This window comes from Rhodnius prolixus, unplaced genomic scaffold (genome assembly GCF_049639745.1).
Source record: "Rhodnius prolixus isolate KJV_2025 unplaced genomic scaffold, Rpr scaffold_2, whole genome shotgun sequence".
Taxonomy (NCBI): Eukaryota; Metazoa; Arthropoda; class Insecta; order Hemiptera; family Reduviidae; genus Rhodnius; species Rhodnius prolixus.
Genome location: NW_027411592.1, coordinates 64,607,508 through 64,628,877, shown reverse-complemented (window position 1 = coordinate 64,628,877; position 21,370 = coordinate 64,607,508). Strand labels below are relative to the sequence as shown.

Below are 21,370 nucleotides of genomic sequence, written 5' to 3'. Positions count from 1 at the left end.
TCAGTAGTAATCTGGTAAAGTGGGGGCTTAGTATCTAGTTGCAGTACACAGGAGGGAAGGCTGGAGAAGAGCTTTAAGGGCCGAACTGCTGTTCGTTTGTGTAAATAGGTCAACGAGCAGAATGGATGGCACCACTTTTACTAACACTAACACACTAAAACGGAACAGCAGTCATGTAGGGAAGGGCAATATGACGGCACTGTTTTTGTCATACAGTAAGTAAGTGACTAGGAGTTTACTAGTAAAATCTATTCCCAATAGCTCATTTTCACTTTTTAACGCCAAGATTTTTCTATTAGGGGAGTTTTCTACAGGAAAAATCGAGTTGAGGTTTCCCCACCCCAGAGTCAATATTATTTTTAGAAATGTTATTTTTTGTGTCAAACGTATAAATCACTCTATAACTACGCATAGGTTAAATTTAATATTTGCTTTAGGGACGATCAAGAGACGCGTTAAAATCAGCCGTTAGGATGAACCACTTAAGAGATTCATTTTTTTTTCTTGAAATTAGCTGTAATTGTAGAGCATATGAGCTACAGATTTGCCTGTTAGTTGTAAATCTTGCAAATGGGCTGTAGATATTACATGAGCTTTAGATGTTACATATTAGTTGTAGATCTTGCAAATTGGCTGTAGATATTACATATGAGCTGTAGATCTTGCACATTAGTTGTAGATTTTGTATAGTAGTTGTAGTTCTTGGAAATAGGCTGTAGATATTACATATGAGCTTTAGATCTTGCATTTGAGCGTAGATGTTGCATATTAGTTGTAGATCTTGCCAGTAGATATTACATATGAGCTGTAGATCTATATTATATGTTACGATATATTACAAATATCTATGCAACAAATTTTTTCCCAGAAATAATACTGTTCATTATTTTTTGGTGACTGAATCATTATTTCAATAGGATGAAAAAAAATAACTGCCAATTTCATTCATGATATTTACTGATTGTGCCGAGCTTTCGACCTAAGGACTAAGGTCATCTTCAGGGCTTATTATCTGTATTATACTTTTTTTGCTAAGCAGGCAAGGACAGAGGATATACACCAACTTAACAATAACCATCTAAAAAAAATCATACAGAAAATAAGTCCTGAAGAAGATGACCTTAGTCCCTCAGGTCGAAAGTTCGACACATTAAATAAATATCAAGATTGAAATTGACATTTATTTTATTCATCTCCTATAGAAACAATACATTTAAATTTCCAAATTTGCTGATATAGATTGCAAATTTCTCTTAAACAGATTTGTCTACATCATGTACCATTGATTAGTAGACCGCTCAATCACCTAAATCGAAATAGCAGAGTAGAGGAGATACGATAGAATTAGCTAGGCCCCTCAACAATATAACCCCTCGCAGATGGGGGGGTCACAAGAACTAAACTCTGCGGGTAATTAAGACGACGTTAAGTTCCTCTGTATTGAACGACGTTTCTTCTTCAATCACTCTATATCCTCTCTGGCAGCAGCAGGTGAACAGAAGATCCTGCCCGAGTGCAAGGAAGATAAAGATACTGTGTGATGGGGGGGAGCGGTACACACTGGATTAAACTGAAGCAGGGTGTGGTATAGTGGGGAAGGTAACATTTCTCTACCACCCCATTGCTGTTAAGATTTTGATCTGTGTGTTACCATGACAACCTTGCTTTAGAACACTGTCGTCGTAATTCTACATCGGCCACAGATCTCTCTCTCTTTTCAAAAATAATAATAATATAATCCCAGTTACATTTAAGCAGATTTAATTACACGTATCCCTTTTCTCCTAACACAATAACGGGAACCATATTTTTTTAAAAAAAAGATCGATGTGACCACTCACACGACTTCCTCTTCATGTTCTAACTTGAAAATTTTGTAAGAGAAATTCCGATTTATTAAACTAAGTTCAACTACTACAAACATTATCTATAATATTATAAAAAACTGCTCACAAAAAATCAAATTGAGGCTTTAGAAGGTCTCTATTTAGATCACACCGCAGGAGTCATTTGTGAGGAAATCCCCAAAAAAGTGAAAGAAAGTAAAAGGGTACTTCCGGTTTAGCCATTTTTGATCGTCAAGTTACAGTATGGTCCCTTTAGTGGGACTTAATTGAAATTTAATACTTCATCAAGCTGTGACTTTGTTTTTTTGAGTTATTTTGGTCTCACACATACGTAGGCTATTTTCTCAGAACTCTTTTTTTTTTTTTTAGAGCTCCGACGGCTCTAAAGTAAGCGCCCAAGGCAAGGCATCGTCCAGGCTACCAATTTAGGTGCTTTTGCACGGGAGCAAAAAAGCCCACGTACTTCACTATTATTTTTTTTCTAAAAATAAAAAGTAGCTATACGCAGGATTCGAACTAGCGATCTCCCCACTTACAAAAGTAACTCATCATAACCACCTTACCGGAAACCTGCCCTACCTAAAAAATGGGTATTTCCGGTGAAAACTCCCCCCCCCAACTCGTGAAAACTGCCCGAATTACAGTGTACCTTTTTTTCTAACTAGTCAATAAAGTAATAAGACAATTTTTCTTCCAAATAATTGGTAAAATTTCTTAAAATACACCATAGCTTGATGGACAAAGGACATCATCAACTTGATCCCCCGTTGAAATTTCAACAACGGCGAACACAAATGATGAGAGAGAGAGAGTGAGAGAGTGAGAGAGAGAAAGAGAGACCGTGGAAATGATGATTCAATCAACCATCAAGAGAGGCAACATCTGCGAACTACAACAACAATGGCTGCAAAGTGCTGCTCCGCTTCGACATCAATTCATCAAGCTGAACTTCATTAGCTCACTTTTGCTCACTGCTGTTATCCTCAATTTTGGTGACTGGCATCAATCAATCATCAAATATATATTTAATAAATGCTTATTGCGAATAGCTCGTTTTCTTTTTCAGATATTACGGTGAAATTATCTTCTTTTAGTTTTATTAAATTATTGTAGATAGTGCTTAGTTTAGTTATCTCTTCCTTCCGTTTCTGTCATTTCTACTAGACTTTTTTCTAGTCTATTTCTTGAGAGTGTAGCTTCATTATGGCTTAAGATCAACTTGATTTAAATACCAATCGGAAAAATTTCTTGAACAAAATACTTGAAGTAATAAATGTCGTACCCGTTGATAATGCTGTGGGTGATGTCCACCTGCAGAGAGAGTTGTTCTTGCTGTAGTTGGCCTAATATGTAATTCAGCTCCGCACACTGGCGGACGGATTATCATCAAAAAATTGTACTATTGTCGTACTCGGGCGCCACGGTAGCTGAGCGGTTAGATGCGAGATCCGCAATGCTAAGATGTATTGTTGGTTTAGTGGGTTCGATTCCCGGTGTCTAGGCCTTGGATTTTATTTAATGGTTAATATGAGAAATTTATAGTAAAGTATGTTAGGCGGTTAAGAGACTAGACCCGCAATGTTAAGATGTATTGTTGGTTTAGTGGGTTCGATTCCCGGGGTCTAGGCCTTGGATTTTATTTAATGGTTAATATGAGAAATTTATAGTAAAGTATGTTAGGCGGTTATAGGCTAGACCCGCAATGCTAAGATGTATTGTTGGTTTAGTGGGTTCGATTCCCGGGGTCTAGGCCTTGGATTTTATTTAATAGTTAATATGAGAAATTTATAGTAAAGTATGTTAGGCGCTTAACAGACTAGACCCGCAATGCTAAGATGTATTGTTAGTTTAGTGGGTTCGATTCCCCAGGTCTAGGCCTTGGATTTTATTTAATGGCTTAATGTGAGAAATTTATAGTAAAGTATGTTAAGCGGTTAAGAGGCTAGACCCGCAATGCTAAGATGTATTGTTAGTTTAGTGGGTTCGATTCCCCAGGTCTAGGCCTTGGATTTCATTTAATGGCTTAATGTGAGAAATTTATAGTAAAGTATGTTAAGCGGTTAAGAGGCTAGACCCGCAATGCTAAGATGTATTGTTGGTTTAGTGGGTTTGATTCCCCCGGTCTAGGCCTTGGATTTTATTTAATGGCTAATATGAGAAATTTATAGTGAAGTATGTTTGCTAGTCGCCTCCGTCCACGACACCTAATTGGTAGTTGGACGTTAAGCCTGCTTGAAAAAAAATAATATATATATTGTCGCACTCCTTTCATTAAGAGGCAAGAGCTCCATCGGCACGTGGCATTAAAGGAAATACGCCAGTTACTCTAAGATGTTGAAATGTGGACCTAAAGATTTGTAAGGTAATCTTTTATTCGGAAACCGCACGGAATATTCACGACGGGCAGCATTGCAAAAACCATCCACAAATACCACATATCGGCGTATTCACTGTTAGAATAAATGCGATGCATAATGATGCGAGCTCTGTAAAAGCGTCAAACTAATAAATGTTATTGAGAAAGAGTTATTATATAAAAAATCCAGAGTCCAAATTCCAGATGGTATTATTCCGTAAAATGTCAAAATTGGTATGTGCAGTTAGAGGCACAAGGTGATTTTAGCAGTTATACAATCAATTTATCATTTGTTCTAAAATCTTTAGACGTGAATATTTCATAAACAAAGCGTTACCTTCATAGGAAATTTTTTTCTTGTTTTGAGGTCCTAAATTCATATTTTCAGTTGGGACACTAAACCCTGGAAAACCCTGTATATTGTTTAATTTTATATACAAATTTATATTTCAAATTGCTACCTAATATGAGGTCCAATTTACGCGTGCGCCATTACCCAAGAAGAAAGAAGTGTGAACAAGTGGAAATAAAATTATTTTTTGATGTTCCCACAGGCGTTCCAAGTTAATTAATAATTCCTTACATAAAGCGGGAGAACAATGGCAGTTTTAGTGGCCGTACTGTTCGTTTTTTTTTCCAGCAGCGAGCTGGAAGGTGTAATTATATGAATTACACAGCAGTAGGGTCAATTCCCCTGAGTGTAACTTTTTTTTTAATTTTTTTTATTTTTCCTACTTTACTTAATATAATTTCACAACTGTGAGAAAAATAATTATGAAATTAATTTGTACAAGTTTTTCTTTAGATTGATTTATCTTTTTCATCTTACTTTTCACCACTTACAGGAGAAAAAGAGAAAATATTGGGCTAAAATTTCCACTGAAGGAAACAGGATCCTCAGATGGCCAAAAAAAAAGAGAGTTGTTTTCAGGAATATCCTTAGGGAAGAAGGGAGCATGAACAGTAAGGTCTATCCCTGAACTCTAAGCTCCATTCTTTGGATCCAGGGAATGGATCAACAAACACTAATTTCTCTTTCAATGTCATGGGCAAGACACGCCTCTACAGCAGCATAAGTTTCCAAGATGCATGATATCGGATGCTCTGGGGGAGGAGGTGTAACGATAAAACGACCACGTGGGGAACGGTAGTACGGCTTAGGTTCAATAAAATATTAGAGGCAAAGAAAGCGCATACAAAAAGTATTATTTCTGATTTTATGTCCAAACTTCTGAACTAACAAAATTTAGGACGAACAAATCGATTAGTTTCTAAAAATTGATTAAAAGTAGAAAAACTACGATACTAGCAGCAATTTAGATGCCAAATTCGATGCTTTTCCGATCAATTTTCAATCAAAGAAAAGTTATTTCAAAACAATGAACATGGCAAAGTTTCCATTTTGAATCTTTTTAACAGAAGGATATAACAAAAAGTATTCGAGTAAAGTTGTTGCAAACAATAGTAACTTCGATTTTTTCTTGTTTGCCAGACGATGATACAGTAGCTGTGGGGGGCGGCGAGTAACTTTTTTTTTGGCGGGGGAGAAGGAGAAAGGAATCGGTACGCGGAAAAAGTTATGAAATCTGTGCCCCATCATATTGTGGAGATAAAAGAGTCAAATTTATGTTTGGCTCTTAATTATTTTGTAAAATATTGTAACGAAGTGACCTTGGCGCTGTCTCTTGGGAGGGGATGGAGCCTATGGTTCGTTGGAGGGGGGCTAACAAAAGTACAGACTTTACCAGGGCCAGACAGAAAGGCCTCCTAGATTGTTCTTCTGTAAGTTTTTTTTTTTTTGCGAGCTCCAGAACATTCCACAGGCTATAGCCTGTTTTAGTTTTATATATATAAAACTAAGAGAGTGGGGGGGGGGCTTCAGTGAGTCGAGTTAGTAAGCAGGTGAGTTGAGTTGAGTTGAGTTTTGTTAGTGCAGTCGAGTCTAGTGCTATTCAGTGCAGTGTGGTCCAGTAGTCAGTCAGTCATTAAGCAGTTTTTGTGGTGTATTTATGTAATAAGTGTTCCAATAGTAAACTGTTGTGACTGTAGTGAATAAGTTATAGCTGCTAGTAAATGTTTATTCACGTGCTGTTACAAGTTTAGCGAGTTTTATTATTTACGAATCCACTTATTAATAATTAATGGCCGTCAGTTGCAGTTTTTCAAAAAAAGGAAAAACTTATAGTGCTATATAGATGTGTTAAGCCAACCGGAAGTGCTTCGTTTTCGTGAAAATCTCTTCTTCCTCACAAACTGTCTCTCACAAATCAAAATGTTGCTCTCATCAAATCGCTGAAAAGGCCGACCCAAAATTCTAAAGATGATCTTATTGCTGAAAAAAAAAAGATAAAACAAAAAATTTAAAAGTAAGTAAAAGGAAAACGGAAAGGAAATACTTACGGCGGTATATTGATGAGGTAGTGTATGAGTCGGCGATAGTCATCAGGTTTGAGACGGTCCCTGCGGACCGAGGTAGGGAATGTTAGAAGCGGGCCGCCGCGTCTGTCCCTGCCCCCAGTCAGGATGGCCAACCTTTCCTCCAGCCAGGCCATCACGTCACGGCCTCCCTCCATCCTACTGCCGCTAGTGTTGCCACCTGCAGGGAAAAAAAAAATCCCAGGTTAGTTGATATTCAACAAAACCAGCCTCTACGTCAATTTAAGCTGAATTGAAAAACTAGACTGATCAAAGACTTTTCCGGCTGCTACTACTACCACACTCCACTATTTCTCTGTATCAGTATTAGACAGGAAAATGCTACATTAGTTTGCAAAAATAAAGTTCAAAGGAAAGACGTAGATCTACGAATAGAACAAAAAAAGATCCAATACTCCCCAGCACTGGAATCGTTTCTTCCACTCCTCATAGCAGTGCTCAAACTCTGATACTGGAATACCTTCTTCAGCTGGTCGGTTACAGGTTTGATGAATGTTTTCGACTGTCCCAAAATGTGTTCCCTTGAGGTGATTTTTTCAACTTCGGGAAGAGAAAAAAAAGTCACAAGGACTTAAGAGTCAGGTGGGTTTGAGTACGACCCAGAAACCAAGCGCCAGAGCATGGAGTGACACATTTCAACCTCTCCAAGGCCCAAAAAAAAGCAAGGATGGCGAAGTCGAAGATCAAATGCATGCATATCCACGGAATCGTCCACAAAGAGTTTCTAACTCAAGGAAAAAACGGTCAATCAACACTTTTACCGAAAGGTTCTTGAAAAACTTCGAAAAAGGTTCTCATTCGTGTGAGACCAAACATCAAGAACAAGTTGGGTGTTGCATTACGATAATGCTCCTTGTCACACAGCAATTTCAAACAAACGAGTTTTTGGCCAGGAAAAACATTCCTGTGGCTCCTCAGCCTCCTTATTCGCCTGACTTGGAGTCATTGTCACTTTTTTTCTCTTCCCGAAGTTTGAAAAATCATCTCAAGGTGAACTCATTTTGGGACAGTCAAAAAAACATCCAAACGGCTGTAACCGACCAGCTGGAAGGCTACTCCAGTATCGGAGTTCGAGCACTGCTATGAGCAGTGGAAGAAACGTCTCCAGCGCTGTGTAGCTTCAGAAGGAAGTTATTTTGAATTGTAATTCCTTTTGAATAAATTTTTTTTAAAAAATCAGTCTCATTACTTAATATACGGACCTCGTATAATGTGAGACGATAACTTGAAGTCAAAATCTCTAATGATGGAAGAAAATTCAAAACTGGTTAGAGAGATACAGTAAACATACGTGCTAAGACGATTAAAATCAAAGTTATTACCGAAAGCACTGCGGATCCTAACCACAATTTCATGAGAATGAAAATGTTTTACTTAACGGAAGCCGGAACTCCTTAACCGCCGAAATTCTTCCGGTGATTACTTTTTTATTTCCTGGTATCAGTGTTAACACTATTAACCAATCAACAACTTGTATTTGTGGTAGGTTTTTAAACATTGTATTGTTTAATAAATTATATCAAAGAAGAATACACATAGATGTTGTTTGAAAATATTATCTCCTTAAAATAGAGGGAAACAGTGCAATATCTTGTGATCTCATTAAAAAACTTTTCCCTTTCTTTTTTGTAATTAGGGCATACCCCGGTGATTACTTAAAATCAAAAATCTGCACGATTACAAATACCTTTGCTTACTACAGTAAGAATGTATTCAATAAATAAAATAATTTAGAAAAACTGAACAAACTGATTAAAAGGGGAAAAATGGGATGCGTCTAAAAAATTTAGAAAATAAATTTTGGTGATCGTCATTTAGCGGAATTTACGTTTTTCTTTTCCTTTCGCTCTCTCTCTCTCTCTCTCTCTCTCTGTGGAAAAGAGGAGTGAAAGGTGGACTAAAAGGGTGATACAGTCCTAAAATAGAATTATCCTGTCAACCACAGAACCCACTAGGGAAAGGAGAGAGAGAGAGAGAGAGAGAGAGAGAGTCCCTGGCAGCTTAACGGGAGATAAGGAGACAGTCTGACAAGTGAATCCAATAAAAAGAAAGTGAAAATCCCTCTAAGGAATAAGGCTCCCAGAGTGGATGTCACAGAGTCACATAGGGAGAGTGCATTACCCGGCGCCCGGGACACCCACATCACCACCCGTCGTCACCCGCTCTGTCTTCCTGGAGACCAGAACTCCAAGGTTAAACACACCTTCTACTTCATTCTTATAAAAAGCTGTTGAGTTATTCCCACTGACATGTCTTTTTTTTTTTTTTTGCTAGACAGTACCACGGATCATGGGTGAAATTTTAAGATTAATGACCCCAGACCTTTGGTCCTTTCTACTGATGGCAACCTATAAGCAACCCCACAGCCAAGAGTTATCAGAGAAATATAGCAAAATTCTAGGGAATCCATAACCATCATCAAACAACAGCCCTTTCTAGGCTTCTAAATTCCAGGAATTCTTGTGGTACATCGCAGTCCGTTTTGAGGTGTCTGCACCATCTTTCAGCAAATCTGCAAGATTTCAGAAGCACTCTGAATAGACTTGTGCCTCCCTTTTTTTAATACCCAAAATACGATACTACTACAACAAGGGAAAATTTCAATTCTTTTGCAACCAATCATGAATGAAGTGCTTAAAAATAACTCTGCCACAAAAATGATACTCATTCCTTCAGCTGTTATAAAGCAAACAGTAAACCCCACAAACATGGTATCTTAAATCAATTACCAGTCATTGACTTATAGAATTGCAAGATTGAATATACGCTTAAAATTAGCCATTTAAAATTATTTAAAAATAGATAAAACGTCTAAAAAAAAACGCGGTAGCAATTAATTACAATTACAGCTGACAAATTAACTGCAACCAGCTGTGTATGGAAGGCTAATTTTGGCGCCAATCCAATTAGATAGCTTAATGCCAGCAGTTATGTAATCTCATATATGATGTACATATGCAGTAAAAGGCGGCCGCCATTTTTTGTAGTGGGCATTGTTTTATATAAGGCGTGTTTATTTTAAGTAAGTACCGCTTTGAAATTTGGCCGCAGTAGTGCTGCGGTCGGCATTTGGCGAATGCGCATTGTGTACCTGCTACATCTGTCAGGAAGGAACAAGACGCTATGACGGGAAACATTCGACCCTGTTTACTGTTTATTTGTGAGTATTTAAAATGCTTCCGCTGCGACTATAAAATACTGCGCAGTGAAATCATTTTCTCATCAACAATCAAAAGGGTGTTGTGAGAAAGCGGCTGAAAAATTCATCTGTGAGATCAGTTTAAGTCATTACTGAAGATTTTTGGGCACAGAAAGTTGATGAGAAAATTAAAAGTAAAGTAAAATAGTAAAGTAAAGTAAAGTACAGGCGGGGCTTAACGTCCAACTACCAAATAGGTGTCGTGGACGGAGGCGACTAGCAAACTTACTTTACTATAAATTTCTCATATTAACCATTAAATAAAACTCAAGGCCTAGACCAGGGGAATCGAACCCACTAAACCAACAATACATCTTAGCATTGCGGGTCTAGTCTCCAACCGCTCGGCTACTGTGGCACCTAAGGGAAGTTAAAGAGAAAGAGAAAAGAGGTGACCTGCCACCTGTTTCTGCATTTTAAGATGCATCTGCTGGTTGGTCAGCGTCACGTCCGTCGACGATGATGAGGTCAAAAACGACCGTGTTGCAGTGGTTTTCCTATCAGACGGTAGACTTCTATGAGGATACGATAAGTGCCTTAATATTAGTGGCAATAATAATATAGAAAAGTAGATTAAGGCAACAGGCTTTCATGTAAAAATAAAATCGTTTAGACAATTTCACTTGTTTGGTTTCTTTTATTTCAAAACGGTACTTTTACTTAGATAAAAAACACTCCTAAAAAAGTCAAAAAAGTAGAAGATCTGCGAAGTTTACAGAATCTTGCTAAATGAAAGTATCTGTTTAATAAATTAAATACTTCCAATTAAGAGAATCTTTATCGCTAAGTGACTTCCTATAAGTTTTTTTTTTACACTTAAATAATCTACCAAAGTGTACTTCAGGTAAAAAAAAATTAGAAAACTGATCACGCTCTTTAAGAGGTACCGGAATTAGTAAAGTACTGGAGGCTGTAGGAGATCTATAGAGAGAGGCTACTTAATTGAACAGTTCATAACAATAACTTTCAAGCTTTATATCAAAACCTGAAGCCCAGTGAAATGTAAGGTAGGAAAACACGCGAGAGAAAATGCGGAAATAACGGCAAAGTTTAATATTTCCAGCCAACGGAGGCAAACGGAAAAGTTTCTTTCCGCAGTGAACTTGATGAAGGTGAACTTTGTGAAAATGTGCCATGGCCAAGTTAAAAATGATCTGGGGGGTGGGGGCCAATCATCAACTCAAGATGATGGGATGATGGACTCTCTCCCCATTATCCACAAGTCTCAAGGACTTGGGACTCCTTCACCTTTTTTTTTTTAATTATACACTTCCTGAGCAGTCTTTTTTTCTTTTATGGTTTAATGGGAGATTTTTCCATCGTATAAACCATATAACCAACTTCATCCACAAGTTTGTCGCACTGTGGCGGAAATAATTAGTCGTTATGAGAGTGGTTATGTATTAACAATCGCAATCTGGTCTTTCGAATAAGTTGTGATGACGTCTCTATTAACATATCGCTGGAGTAATTGTTTGATTGGGCCACCATGATCAATAGGTTTTTTTTGTCATTGAAATCTGTAAAAATAAAACAGCCACAGTGGGTAGTTTACTGGAGAAACAACCAGAAATACCTTTAGCTTGCAAAGTGTTACCAGCTGACTCAGGAAAACACCGATAAAAGAGGAATAAAAAAACACATCCACTCTCTCTCTCTCTACGCATTGAGTAACCAAGTCGGCGCAGAAAGATGAAAAAGAAGGTTAAATGTAAAATGTAGAAACTGCATTTATGTTTACAGTTATTGCCACTAGAGTTCTCCACCACCGGATGGAGTATAAAGTAACCTTACCGCCTACTTAATGGCGGCTAACTAGCCTTTTCCTCTTTTATCTATTTCACGATTAAACAATAAAAATTCTCAACTTTCTTGTTTCTGTTAACGATAATTGTGTAAAACGTGTGGTATCATACCAAAAGAAATATTATTTATCGTATTTTTAAAGGGAATTTTTTTTTTCTTGTTTCAATCGAAAGTTTATCAAATACCTATGGGAGAAATGTTGGAAATAAATTTTTAAATTAATTATTTCATTGAAATTATTACGTTTAAAGTATTGGCCAATCACAATGCAGTGTGTGGTAGCAGGCTGTGGGCGGGTCCACGCCCACCACTATGGCAATCACGCCCCGTCCAATGATAACCAGTTGTGGGCTGGTCAAAGCCTACTTAACAATGGTGCTTCAATAACTTTCACTTATCTTTTTAAATCTTTTGTTATTTTCACATTTTTTATTAACTTTTTTTTGTTATTTTAGTAAAAATATTAATCTTGGGTAGATATTGAGAAAAAAGGTAACAATTTATTCGAAAGAAAAAATTCTTAATTTTCAAGATCGTTTTTCGCATAGTTCTCGCCAATATTCGTCAGTTTCACTTTACTTTCTCTTGAAAAGAATCTCGTATGAACACTCACATGACTTTTTCTTACCATAATTTACGAATATTATTGAATTTTATTGTAACTTAGAATTGCTTAAAAAAGAGATCAAATTAATAATAATGTTGATAGAATGCGACACATTCCCTCTGAACCAAACTATGAATTAAGAAAAAATTACAAGCCAAACTGACAATTAAGCTTAAGTACGCCGCCATTAGATTAGCTTCAAAGGAATCTGTTTGGCAAATTCACAGTAAATTACAGGAAAAGGCTTTCTTTAAAATTGCTTTTTCCGGTACACTGATTTTCTTCCTTCTTGGAAGTTTAGTTAGAAATTTAATAATCAAATACGTAAAGCTCGCCTGAAAAAATAGGCTTTACTTTTTTCCGGGAACTTCTTCTTTTAGTAAGAGATAGAAAGATCAATCTACCGGAAGTAAGAAGTCTATAGTACGTCTTTATAGGGGTTTAAGTAATATTTCTAAATACAGTTTCCTTTAGATCAGGGGTGAGTAACCTTTTTAATCAATGGGCCAATTTAAATTTAATTTTTTTTTTGGCGGGCCGCACATAGATTAACTCTTATTAATAATTTACGAAACTTCGTACGAAACGCATCGCGTCCGTATTGCATGTTTGAACAAGTCACCGACAAGTGTGTATCTCGTCACAAAAAAAAATCGCGCAGACGCGGCGCGTTCGTATTGCATGTTTAAAAACGTCGTCGACAAGTAACTCGCCATAAAAAAAATATGTAGGTTTAGTATGTACGACCATTTTATTATAATTAATTTTATAACAATATATTGATGGGAGAAAGTCGATAAAATAAATTCAATTTTAGAAATGCTTGGCGGGCCGCGTGTTGCTCATCCTTGCTTTAGATAGTAAGTCCGATAATTATACTTCGAAACTTTGTTCTACGAGTTTTTTTTATTATTTTTACTTTTTTTTCATGGGAAGTGTAAAACGCTAATAGCGGTAGCTTAATCAACTAGACAATAGCGTACTATGTTTGTCCAAAATTAATTAGTATACTAAAGAGATGCAGGACACATTATCATAAACCAATCTGATCCTGCAGTTTGGAGCCTACAGGAGCCTCCCTCCATCCTCCCTAGCACCAGATCTATTAGTGGGAGAGCACAGTATTCTATGCATAGTTTCGCAGATCATCTGCAGGCCCCCAAACCTCTAGTTCGATGACTGCTGGTTATTTATGATAATTACAGTGAGACAGATTGTCCGACCGCCACAGTTTGCTATATCTGTAGCTCCAGACCCACAATATCATCGCTAATCATTACAATCATCGCATAAGTGTCAACGTGATGACAATCTATCACGTACTGATTCCACTAAATGTGGACAAACGAACATACATACAGGGCAACGAGATCAATCCATACTACTTTGTAATATAGATAAATGATTAACAAATTATTATATAGTTATTTATTTAACAAGTGTGGAAAGTAGTACTTTTCCTCACGCGAGGCAGGGTTTGCACGCACGAGCGAACGAAGCGAGGCGAGTGCAAGTGCAAATTGCCGAGTGTGAGGAAAATACTTTACACTCGAGTTAAATATTATATTTTTTCTGATTTATTAACTAAAAAAATTAAAAATTTCATTTTTACAGTCTACAAAAAGTAATTTATTTATTATAAACATTTATTGTTATATTACAATTATTTACATTACTTACGTATTCACATTACTTATTACATTTTCTGCTGTTTCTTTTATTGATGGAGTGTTTTCTAAACAGGAATCGCAAGAATCCATTTTAAATTTCTATAAGGTAACACTATAACCTTTTTGACTGTTATAATTAAAAATATCTAATTATTTATTAAAGTATTATTTTTATTTCTATATTCCTTTCAATTTTTATTTTATTTTTTAATATTCGTTTTTTAATTATTTAATTACGTTAAATAAGCTTATTAAAGTTTTACAGAAAATATTTATGTTAATAACAAAACTTCTTATATCAAGGAAGCACAATAAAGTTTTTCCACACACTAGTGCGGAAAGTGACACTAATGGGAATTTTTCCCCACTAGTGTGGGAAGTTGGGCATTAAACAGCTGATTTTAATTGAGTAATGAGAACTTCCCTACATGGTTGCAGAAAAATCTCTTTTTCAACCCCCCTAGATTCCATTAAAGATGTTTTAATGTTTCCATAGAAACAAATCACGTGCAGAATCATATTGTAAATATTAGAAAAAATCAAATTGTGACGTAAGTTTCTTCCTAAATAAACTACTCAGGAAAAAGGTAACAATATATTTTCTTTGAGGAAAATGCTCAGAGAGATGTCCAAGAGAATTAGGTTCAATACAAAATTTTCAATTTAATTAAATTTTTCCAATTTTTCACGATGTATAAAGTTTTGTAAAGCTGGAAATATATTTTACACAGATGATGATGATGCTGTTATGGCCGAAACAGATTGTTTAAATACAATTTTTTTTTTTTACTGGTATATTCTAACCAGAATTGTGGTGCATAGTTGAGTGTACACCATTGTTCTCCAGCTTGCTGCTGTTAACAACTAAACAACTGCCAAACAACTAAACTTTTACACTAAACAATACTTCCACGAATGATTCACCGCCATGATGCTATTTAAAATAAGTTTTTAATTTAGAATTTTTATTCTTTTCGTTGATTTCAATATTACTGTACTTATAAATACCAATACTGCCACGATAGCCGAGCGGTTATGAGAGACTAGACCCGCAATGCTAAGATGTATTGTTGGTTTAGTGGGTTCGATTCCCCCGGTCTATGCCTTGGATTTTATTTAATGTGTTTAATACGTGAAATTTTGTAGTAAAGTATGTTAGGCGGTTAAGAGACTAGACCCGCAATGCTAAGATGTATTGTTGGTTTAGTGGGTTCGATTCCCCGGTGTCTAGGCTTTGGATTTTATTTAATGTGTTTAATATGTGAAATTTTGTAGTAAAGTATGTTAGGCGGTTAAGGGACTAGACCCGCAATGCTAAGATGTATTGTTGGTTTAGTGGGTTCTATTCCCCTGGTCTAGGGCCTTAGATTTTATTTAATGTGTTTATTATGAGTTTATAGTAAAGTATTTTAGGCGGTTAAGAGACTAGACCCGCAATGCTAAGATGTATTGTTGGTTTAGTGGGTTCGATTCCCCGGTGTCTAGGCTTTGGATTTTATTTAATGTGTTTAATATGTGAAATTTTGTAGTAAAGTATGTTAGGCGGTTAAGAGACTAGACCCGCAATGCTAAGATGTATTGTTGGTTTAGTGGGTTCTATTCCCCTGGTCTAGGGCCTTAGATTTTATTTAATGTGTTTATTATGAGTTTATAGTAAAGTATTTTAGGCGGTTAAGAGACTAGACCCGCAATGCTAAGATGTATTGTTGGTTTAGTAGGTTCGATTCCCCCTGGTCTAGGCCTTGGATTTTATTTAATGGTTAATATGAGAAATTTATAGTAAAGTATGTTTGCTAGTCGCCTCCATCTACTCCATCTAATTTGGTAGTTAGTTGTAAAGCAGGCCAACAACATTTCCTGCTTACCTTGTACGGTAAGAGAAAATGCAAAAAAAGTTTATTAACAGCTGTGCAAGTGTAAATACCATCTGAGTCGGTTGGAGCCAATAGGTAAAGGTTATGTATACTGTAGTTTGTGCCTAGCAACAATGTCTAACCTATATTCAATTTTAATCAGGGCTATTAATGTTCTTATTGGATCAAAAAACACGATCTCTTTAAACGGAACACAGGCGTCTTTCTCTCTTAGAGTTGGTATCTATGTATGGAAAGGTGGACGACCAATAATACTGGGCAGCCTTACTTTTACACCTTAAAGTAGCTTTTACAGACATACCAACAAACTGGACTCGGACAACAGGTGTGCGTTTCCTCATTCCTATTCGCCAACCTTTCCTTTATTTGATACTTACTCATTTACCTCTCTCTCTCTCGGCTGACTCACTCTGTAATGCTCTTAGTTGCGTATTTTATTAATTAAAACCTTTAATTCTCGCCCAAGTAATTAAAGATGGCTTTAGGGACTCTCTCACCTCCTCTCTCACTATATATATATTTATTATTATTATTAGCTCTCCCGCCTTAAGGTTACAAACAATATTAATATTATGGTATAAGACTTATAAGACGCAGAGTTACATGAAAAAAAACAAAAAAAACGGTCTGATGGCCAGACTGAAAGAAGCTGGGTTAAAGTGGGAAGGATGAATCTTTCGGCAGCAACCAAACTTCGACAGCAGTGCTTGAAATGATAGTCTTAGAAGTAATAGGCCAGGAGAGGTTGAGAAAATGGAAAGATTGGATAAGTTCCTTAAGAACCAGGACTTGAAGAAATGACGAACGGTTACAGGGGAATAAGTGTTGCTGCTGATTTAAGAAACTGCACTATGTTAAGGTATAATAAACCCTGTGAATTTTTCAAAAAAAACTCACATAATTTTGTCCAGAATACAGGAAATTGTTATGAACCAATTTTCCAACTGGACAGTAACTGAGCGATTTAAATTTAATTAAGTTTTCCAGTATGATTAAAATATTACTTTGGACCCAGTCCACACCCGGAGCTACCCGGAAATGCCAGCTTTTCTGTAGGTACCATGAATTTGCTTGGATTTGACTTTGCTTTTCCAGGTGTTCCATGAGCAAAGCATGCATAGTCGATTTTTTTACTTCCGGTTAAAGTTGCCCATACCAAAAATCAACCCTAAAATATTACTCAAAATCTTAGGGGAAATCTAAAGCCTTTCCCACAAAAGAATTTGGGCTCCCTAAAGGGGAACGGACATCAATCACCCTTACCTTACGATATTGCCTGCTACTACCTTCTATTCTAGAAAAATAACTTTGTTTACGTAACCAGGTCATTAAATTTGCAGCTCAAACTAATGCATAACATGTTCTCTAAATTTTTTTTAAAAATCCAACCATAACTCCCCACTTATTACTACACGATCACTACAATATTGTTAATCTCATTGTAATATTATTGTTACAATATGGCATTTACCAAACTCATTACTAATTAGCAAACTTGGAGAGGAGGAGGCGGGGCCACCGCAGAGCGAGAGAGATGTAGTTCCGAGTTGTATGATCGATGACAGAGTTAGCAATAGTTTAATACATCGATTACCAATTAATACATATTGTTGTTTATACTAATTGGATCCTCCGGTACTGTTTCTAAAAAGGGGTAGGCCTGGGTTGAGCAGACTACCGTCATCATTTCAAACAACTTCGCAACAAATACTTCACGTGATGTTACAACAATGACGTCATAAGTTTCATGAAAGTGTTACCACAAGTAAGAGCATTCTACAATCTCATAGAGTCAGTACGAGATTGTACAGTGGGAAACATAGTTGAAGTCAAAAATCTATACAACAAATCTATCTCTGACGATGGAAGAAAGTGCGAATCCAGCTAGGGATACAATAAACATGCGAGATACAGTAAAATAAACACGATAAACAGGAAGCCAGTCTGTTTCTACAATATTTTGTGTGGTAGACCTGTCTTATAATTTGACAGAAGTTCGCTTCGTTTTCATTGTTTGGTAAAGTCAGAATTGAGGAATGTTATATTTTGTAAGGTGGAAGTAAATGTTTGTTACAGCTTTGGAAGTGGTATTGTGAAGATTTGTAGTGGACAAGGTGTAAGTATTGTTAGTCCATATTTAACATTTGGAATTCGTATTTTTAAACCTAGTATTTACAAAAAGTCTATTTGCTTGCACAAAAAGTGTTGGATATTATATTTTCTTTTATGGAAGGAGAGGGGGCACACAATTCAACATCACCAGTTCAAAATGTGCCGCCCTACCGACCTCTGCAAGTTTGTGACTTTTTTTTTTTTTTGTTTAATCGCAGAGAAGGGGAAAGTGGTCCGAACCTACTACATTAAGAAGCGCAACAGACCCCGAATATTTTGTTCAAACTTCCCTAAACCCATCACCACTTTGGGAGTACAACATCCCCGAACTGAGTCATTCTCAGAACCTTTGAACTAGACTTCAGAGTGGTTTAAAAGAGAAAGTAATGCAGTAGTCGAGAGAGAAATAACTGATAGAAGGTAGATTCAGAGTAAAGTAATATCATTTCTTTCTATTTTATATTGTGTTCAAAGGTGACCCCACCAGTGGGGCAGATATTAACATTTGACGCAAAATTTTGTGAATTAAAAAAATATAGATATGTATGTAAAGTACCACAACTGTTTATTGATATAGATCTGTTTAGAAGACTTGAAAGTTTGTAGCGAACAAAATAAAAAGGTTCAATAATACAGATTCTGTGCGCACTCTGTGAACAAAAAATGTAAATTCTGTTCAAATGTGGCCCCCTCTCACCTACTTTAAGAAAAATTGTCGTTTTTGAACTCAGCCACAATATTATGAACTTCCGTTTAAAAAGAATGCATTCTTTGTGGCAATAAACGAAAGTAGAATGTGTATTTACATTTTTATTTAAGTCGACAGTAAGATTACTGACTTAGAAAACCGGTTCTACTAGTAGAATTGTAACAGGACATCAAGTGAATAACAGCTGTGCTGTTAATTTTATTCTTTACAGCTTTTCTTAAGGAGAAAACTACCCGTTTCCGCTCTAAGAATTGGCAGTTGTTACTATAGCAACCAGAAATAATGAATCTACGACAAATTATTGTAGAAGACGCAACGGCCATCTGTATCAATAGAGGGGATGTATTTAATGATATAGAAAACTTTTTTTGAAACAATATGACAATGTGGGTGTAAATGACAAGAAACAATATACATATATTATATAAATTCTGTGCTTGAACATATGGTTTCTATCATGGGAGCAGTGTAGGCAGTTCCAGTTGTCTTAAGGAGAAAGAGAGAGGCAGGGAGAGAGCGTCGAAGAAGTTAACTGCACCTTGGAGGCCGTCCTCCAAGACAACAGGCAGACTGACAGACGGTCAGAAGCAAGTGCAGCCATACTGTAGCTAGCTCTGTGTGTGGGGGGGGGGGAAGCAGGTATGCTACATGACCACACCTGTATCTATTACTCTTTAAACAAAGTCTGGCGCGGACACTCACACGACTATCTGTGCTACAGTTGATGTAATTAGACTTTTTGAAGCTTCAGAATTATTTCGACCAAGCACAGAATTTCAGGATTTCGACGTGCTATGATTATGAAGAAGCGAAGCTTCCCCTAAAGCAGAGGGGTATCAAACTGGCGGCCCCCCCCCCCAAGGTAAATTTCTTGTGGCCCCACGATGTGCTGAAATAAAATGAAAATAGAAAATGTTTTAATGAAGGATATAGCGCTTAGGGGAGGGAGATCCGAGGAAATATCCGGTACACACAATTCCCAGTTCCCGTTAACTACTGAAGACCGAGTATACACGTGGACCCCAGGGTCTTTCCTGCGGGGCGCCTGTGGCCTTAGTTCCAGCGACGATTTAGAAGCCATATAGCTATTCTCAGTAAAAATTCCAGAATGATCCAGTTTTAAAAAGACGGAAGTAGGAATTCCCAAAAATATATTCTTCACAATTACCAGTTTCCGTTAGCTACTGAAGACGGAGTATACACGTGGCCCCAGAATCTTTCCTGCGGGACGCCTGTGTCCTTAGTTCCAGCGACGTTAGGAAGCCATATGACCTGCTACTCTCAGTAAAAATTCCAGAATGATCCAGTTTTAAAAAGACGAAGTAGGAATTCCCAAAAATGTTTGCTGTACAAAATTTTGGTTATTTTAGGAGTATGTCCTTGTGTGAGCAACTATTTCCTGTCTATGAAATTAAGTAAAGCGGCATACAGATCAAGATTCACTGGATAAACATCTATCTACCTTAATGAAGCCTGTCTGTTCTCAAGTCTCTGAATCCAGATACGGAAAAATGTGTGAAATTTGTTGTGGCCCTGGTGAATCTTGTTCAATTGAATTTGACACACCTCTGCCATAAAGACATTTAGTTTTTAGAACAATTTCTTGGACAGAAGTTAGGGTACACCCTTTCTTAGAAGGGGCTCACACCTGTCATGGAACACATCCAAGAACTGCAGAATCTTAGTAAGAACCTTAAAAGTTGTAGTAAACAAAAAAAAATGCACACAACTTAAAATCCCAGATATTCTGGGATGACAGGCTGAGATTTAGAAAGATTTACTACGCAAGGAGAGATATACTTGTTTGTAGCAAGCAAAAGTAAATACTTCCAGAAAACCCTACACATATCTGGAAAAAAAGAAAAGAAAAAGGGGAATTCTATGAGGGACTCTGAGAAAGGAAGAGGGAAAGGGAGACAATCTCACAGGAATAGCTAGACGTCAGAGGAGAGTCTAGGAAGTCCTTAGTCTGTTCTTTATAGCAGAACATCACCGTCCGGGCGACATCTCTTGGTCCAGTTTGTTGTGACCATCTTCTATTTCCCAGCATCTTTGTTTACACCCCAATCCTCTTCATCTTCTCTCTCTCCCACTCAAGACAATATCAACATAGTCTCTCCTTCACTCCATAAAACTGACACGACAAATGCTGCACCAAATCTTTTTCTAATCCAAAAATACGACGAACAAGAGCACAAACGGAACTTACTCTGCGTACATAAGAAAAAAAACACCAGAAGACAAAGAAAAAAAAAACAAAGACATATATTTTGAATATATATTGGGAGTTCTGCATCAAATGAGAAGAGAAATAGCGCTCCAGCTGACAACACCCACACTCACTCCGAAGGAAAGAACAAAGAGAGTGAGAGTGGGAGAGAAAATCCAGGAACTTCCGGTTACAGAACACAGCAGGGCTGTGCACCCCCCTCCCCGCACCACCCGCCCAGGCCAACTTATCCAGGATATAAACTGGAGAAAATACAATACATTTTCCTTTGCTTACCGGAAAAGGCGCTTTTCCGTCACTGTCAGAATCTTTCTCAACTTCACTCTTCCGCTGTGTCCCCTAGTGTTTATTCCTTTCCTTATATTCTCTTCATTACTCGCATGTTACGTTTTTCTTTACATTATTTTCACTTCTATATTCCGTTGCAAACAGAATTAGCAAACACGACTATATAGAATGAGAATAAGGTAACAAATAACTGCAACAATACTAGCATTAATAAAAAATTAGTAATTTTTTAATTT

At 36.9% G+C, this 21,370-nt stretch overlaps 1 protein-coding gene across 7 annotated transcripts in view; it reads right to left on the bottom strand.

The window, feature by feature from the left end:
- Nucleotides 1–21,370, bottom strand: part of trio (trio Rho guanine nucleotide exchange factor) — a 570,361-nt gene that overhangs the window by 370,741 nt on the left and 178,250 nt on the right. For all 7 annotated transcript variants that reach the window (XM_074117039.1, XM_074117041.1, XM_074117040.1 and 4 more), the window contains one exon: nucleotides 6,604–6,799. In XM_074117039.1, the coding sequence (XP_073973140.1) occupies nucleotides 6,604–6,799 (196 nt within the window). The remainder of the gene's footprint in view (nucleotides 1–6,603; nucleotides 6,800–21,370) is intronic.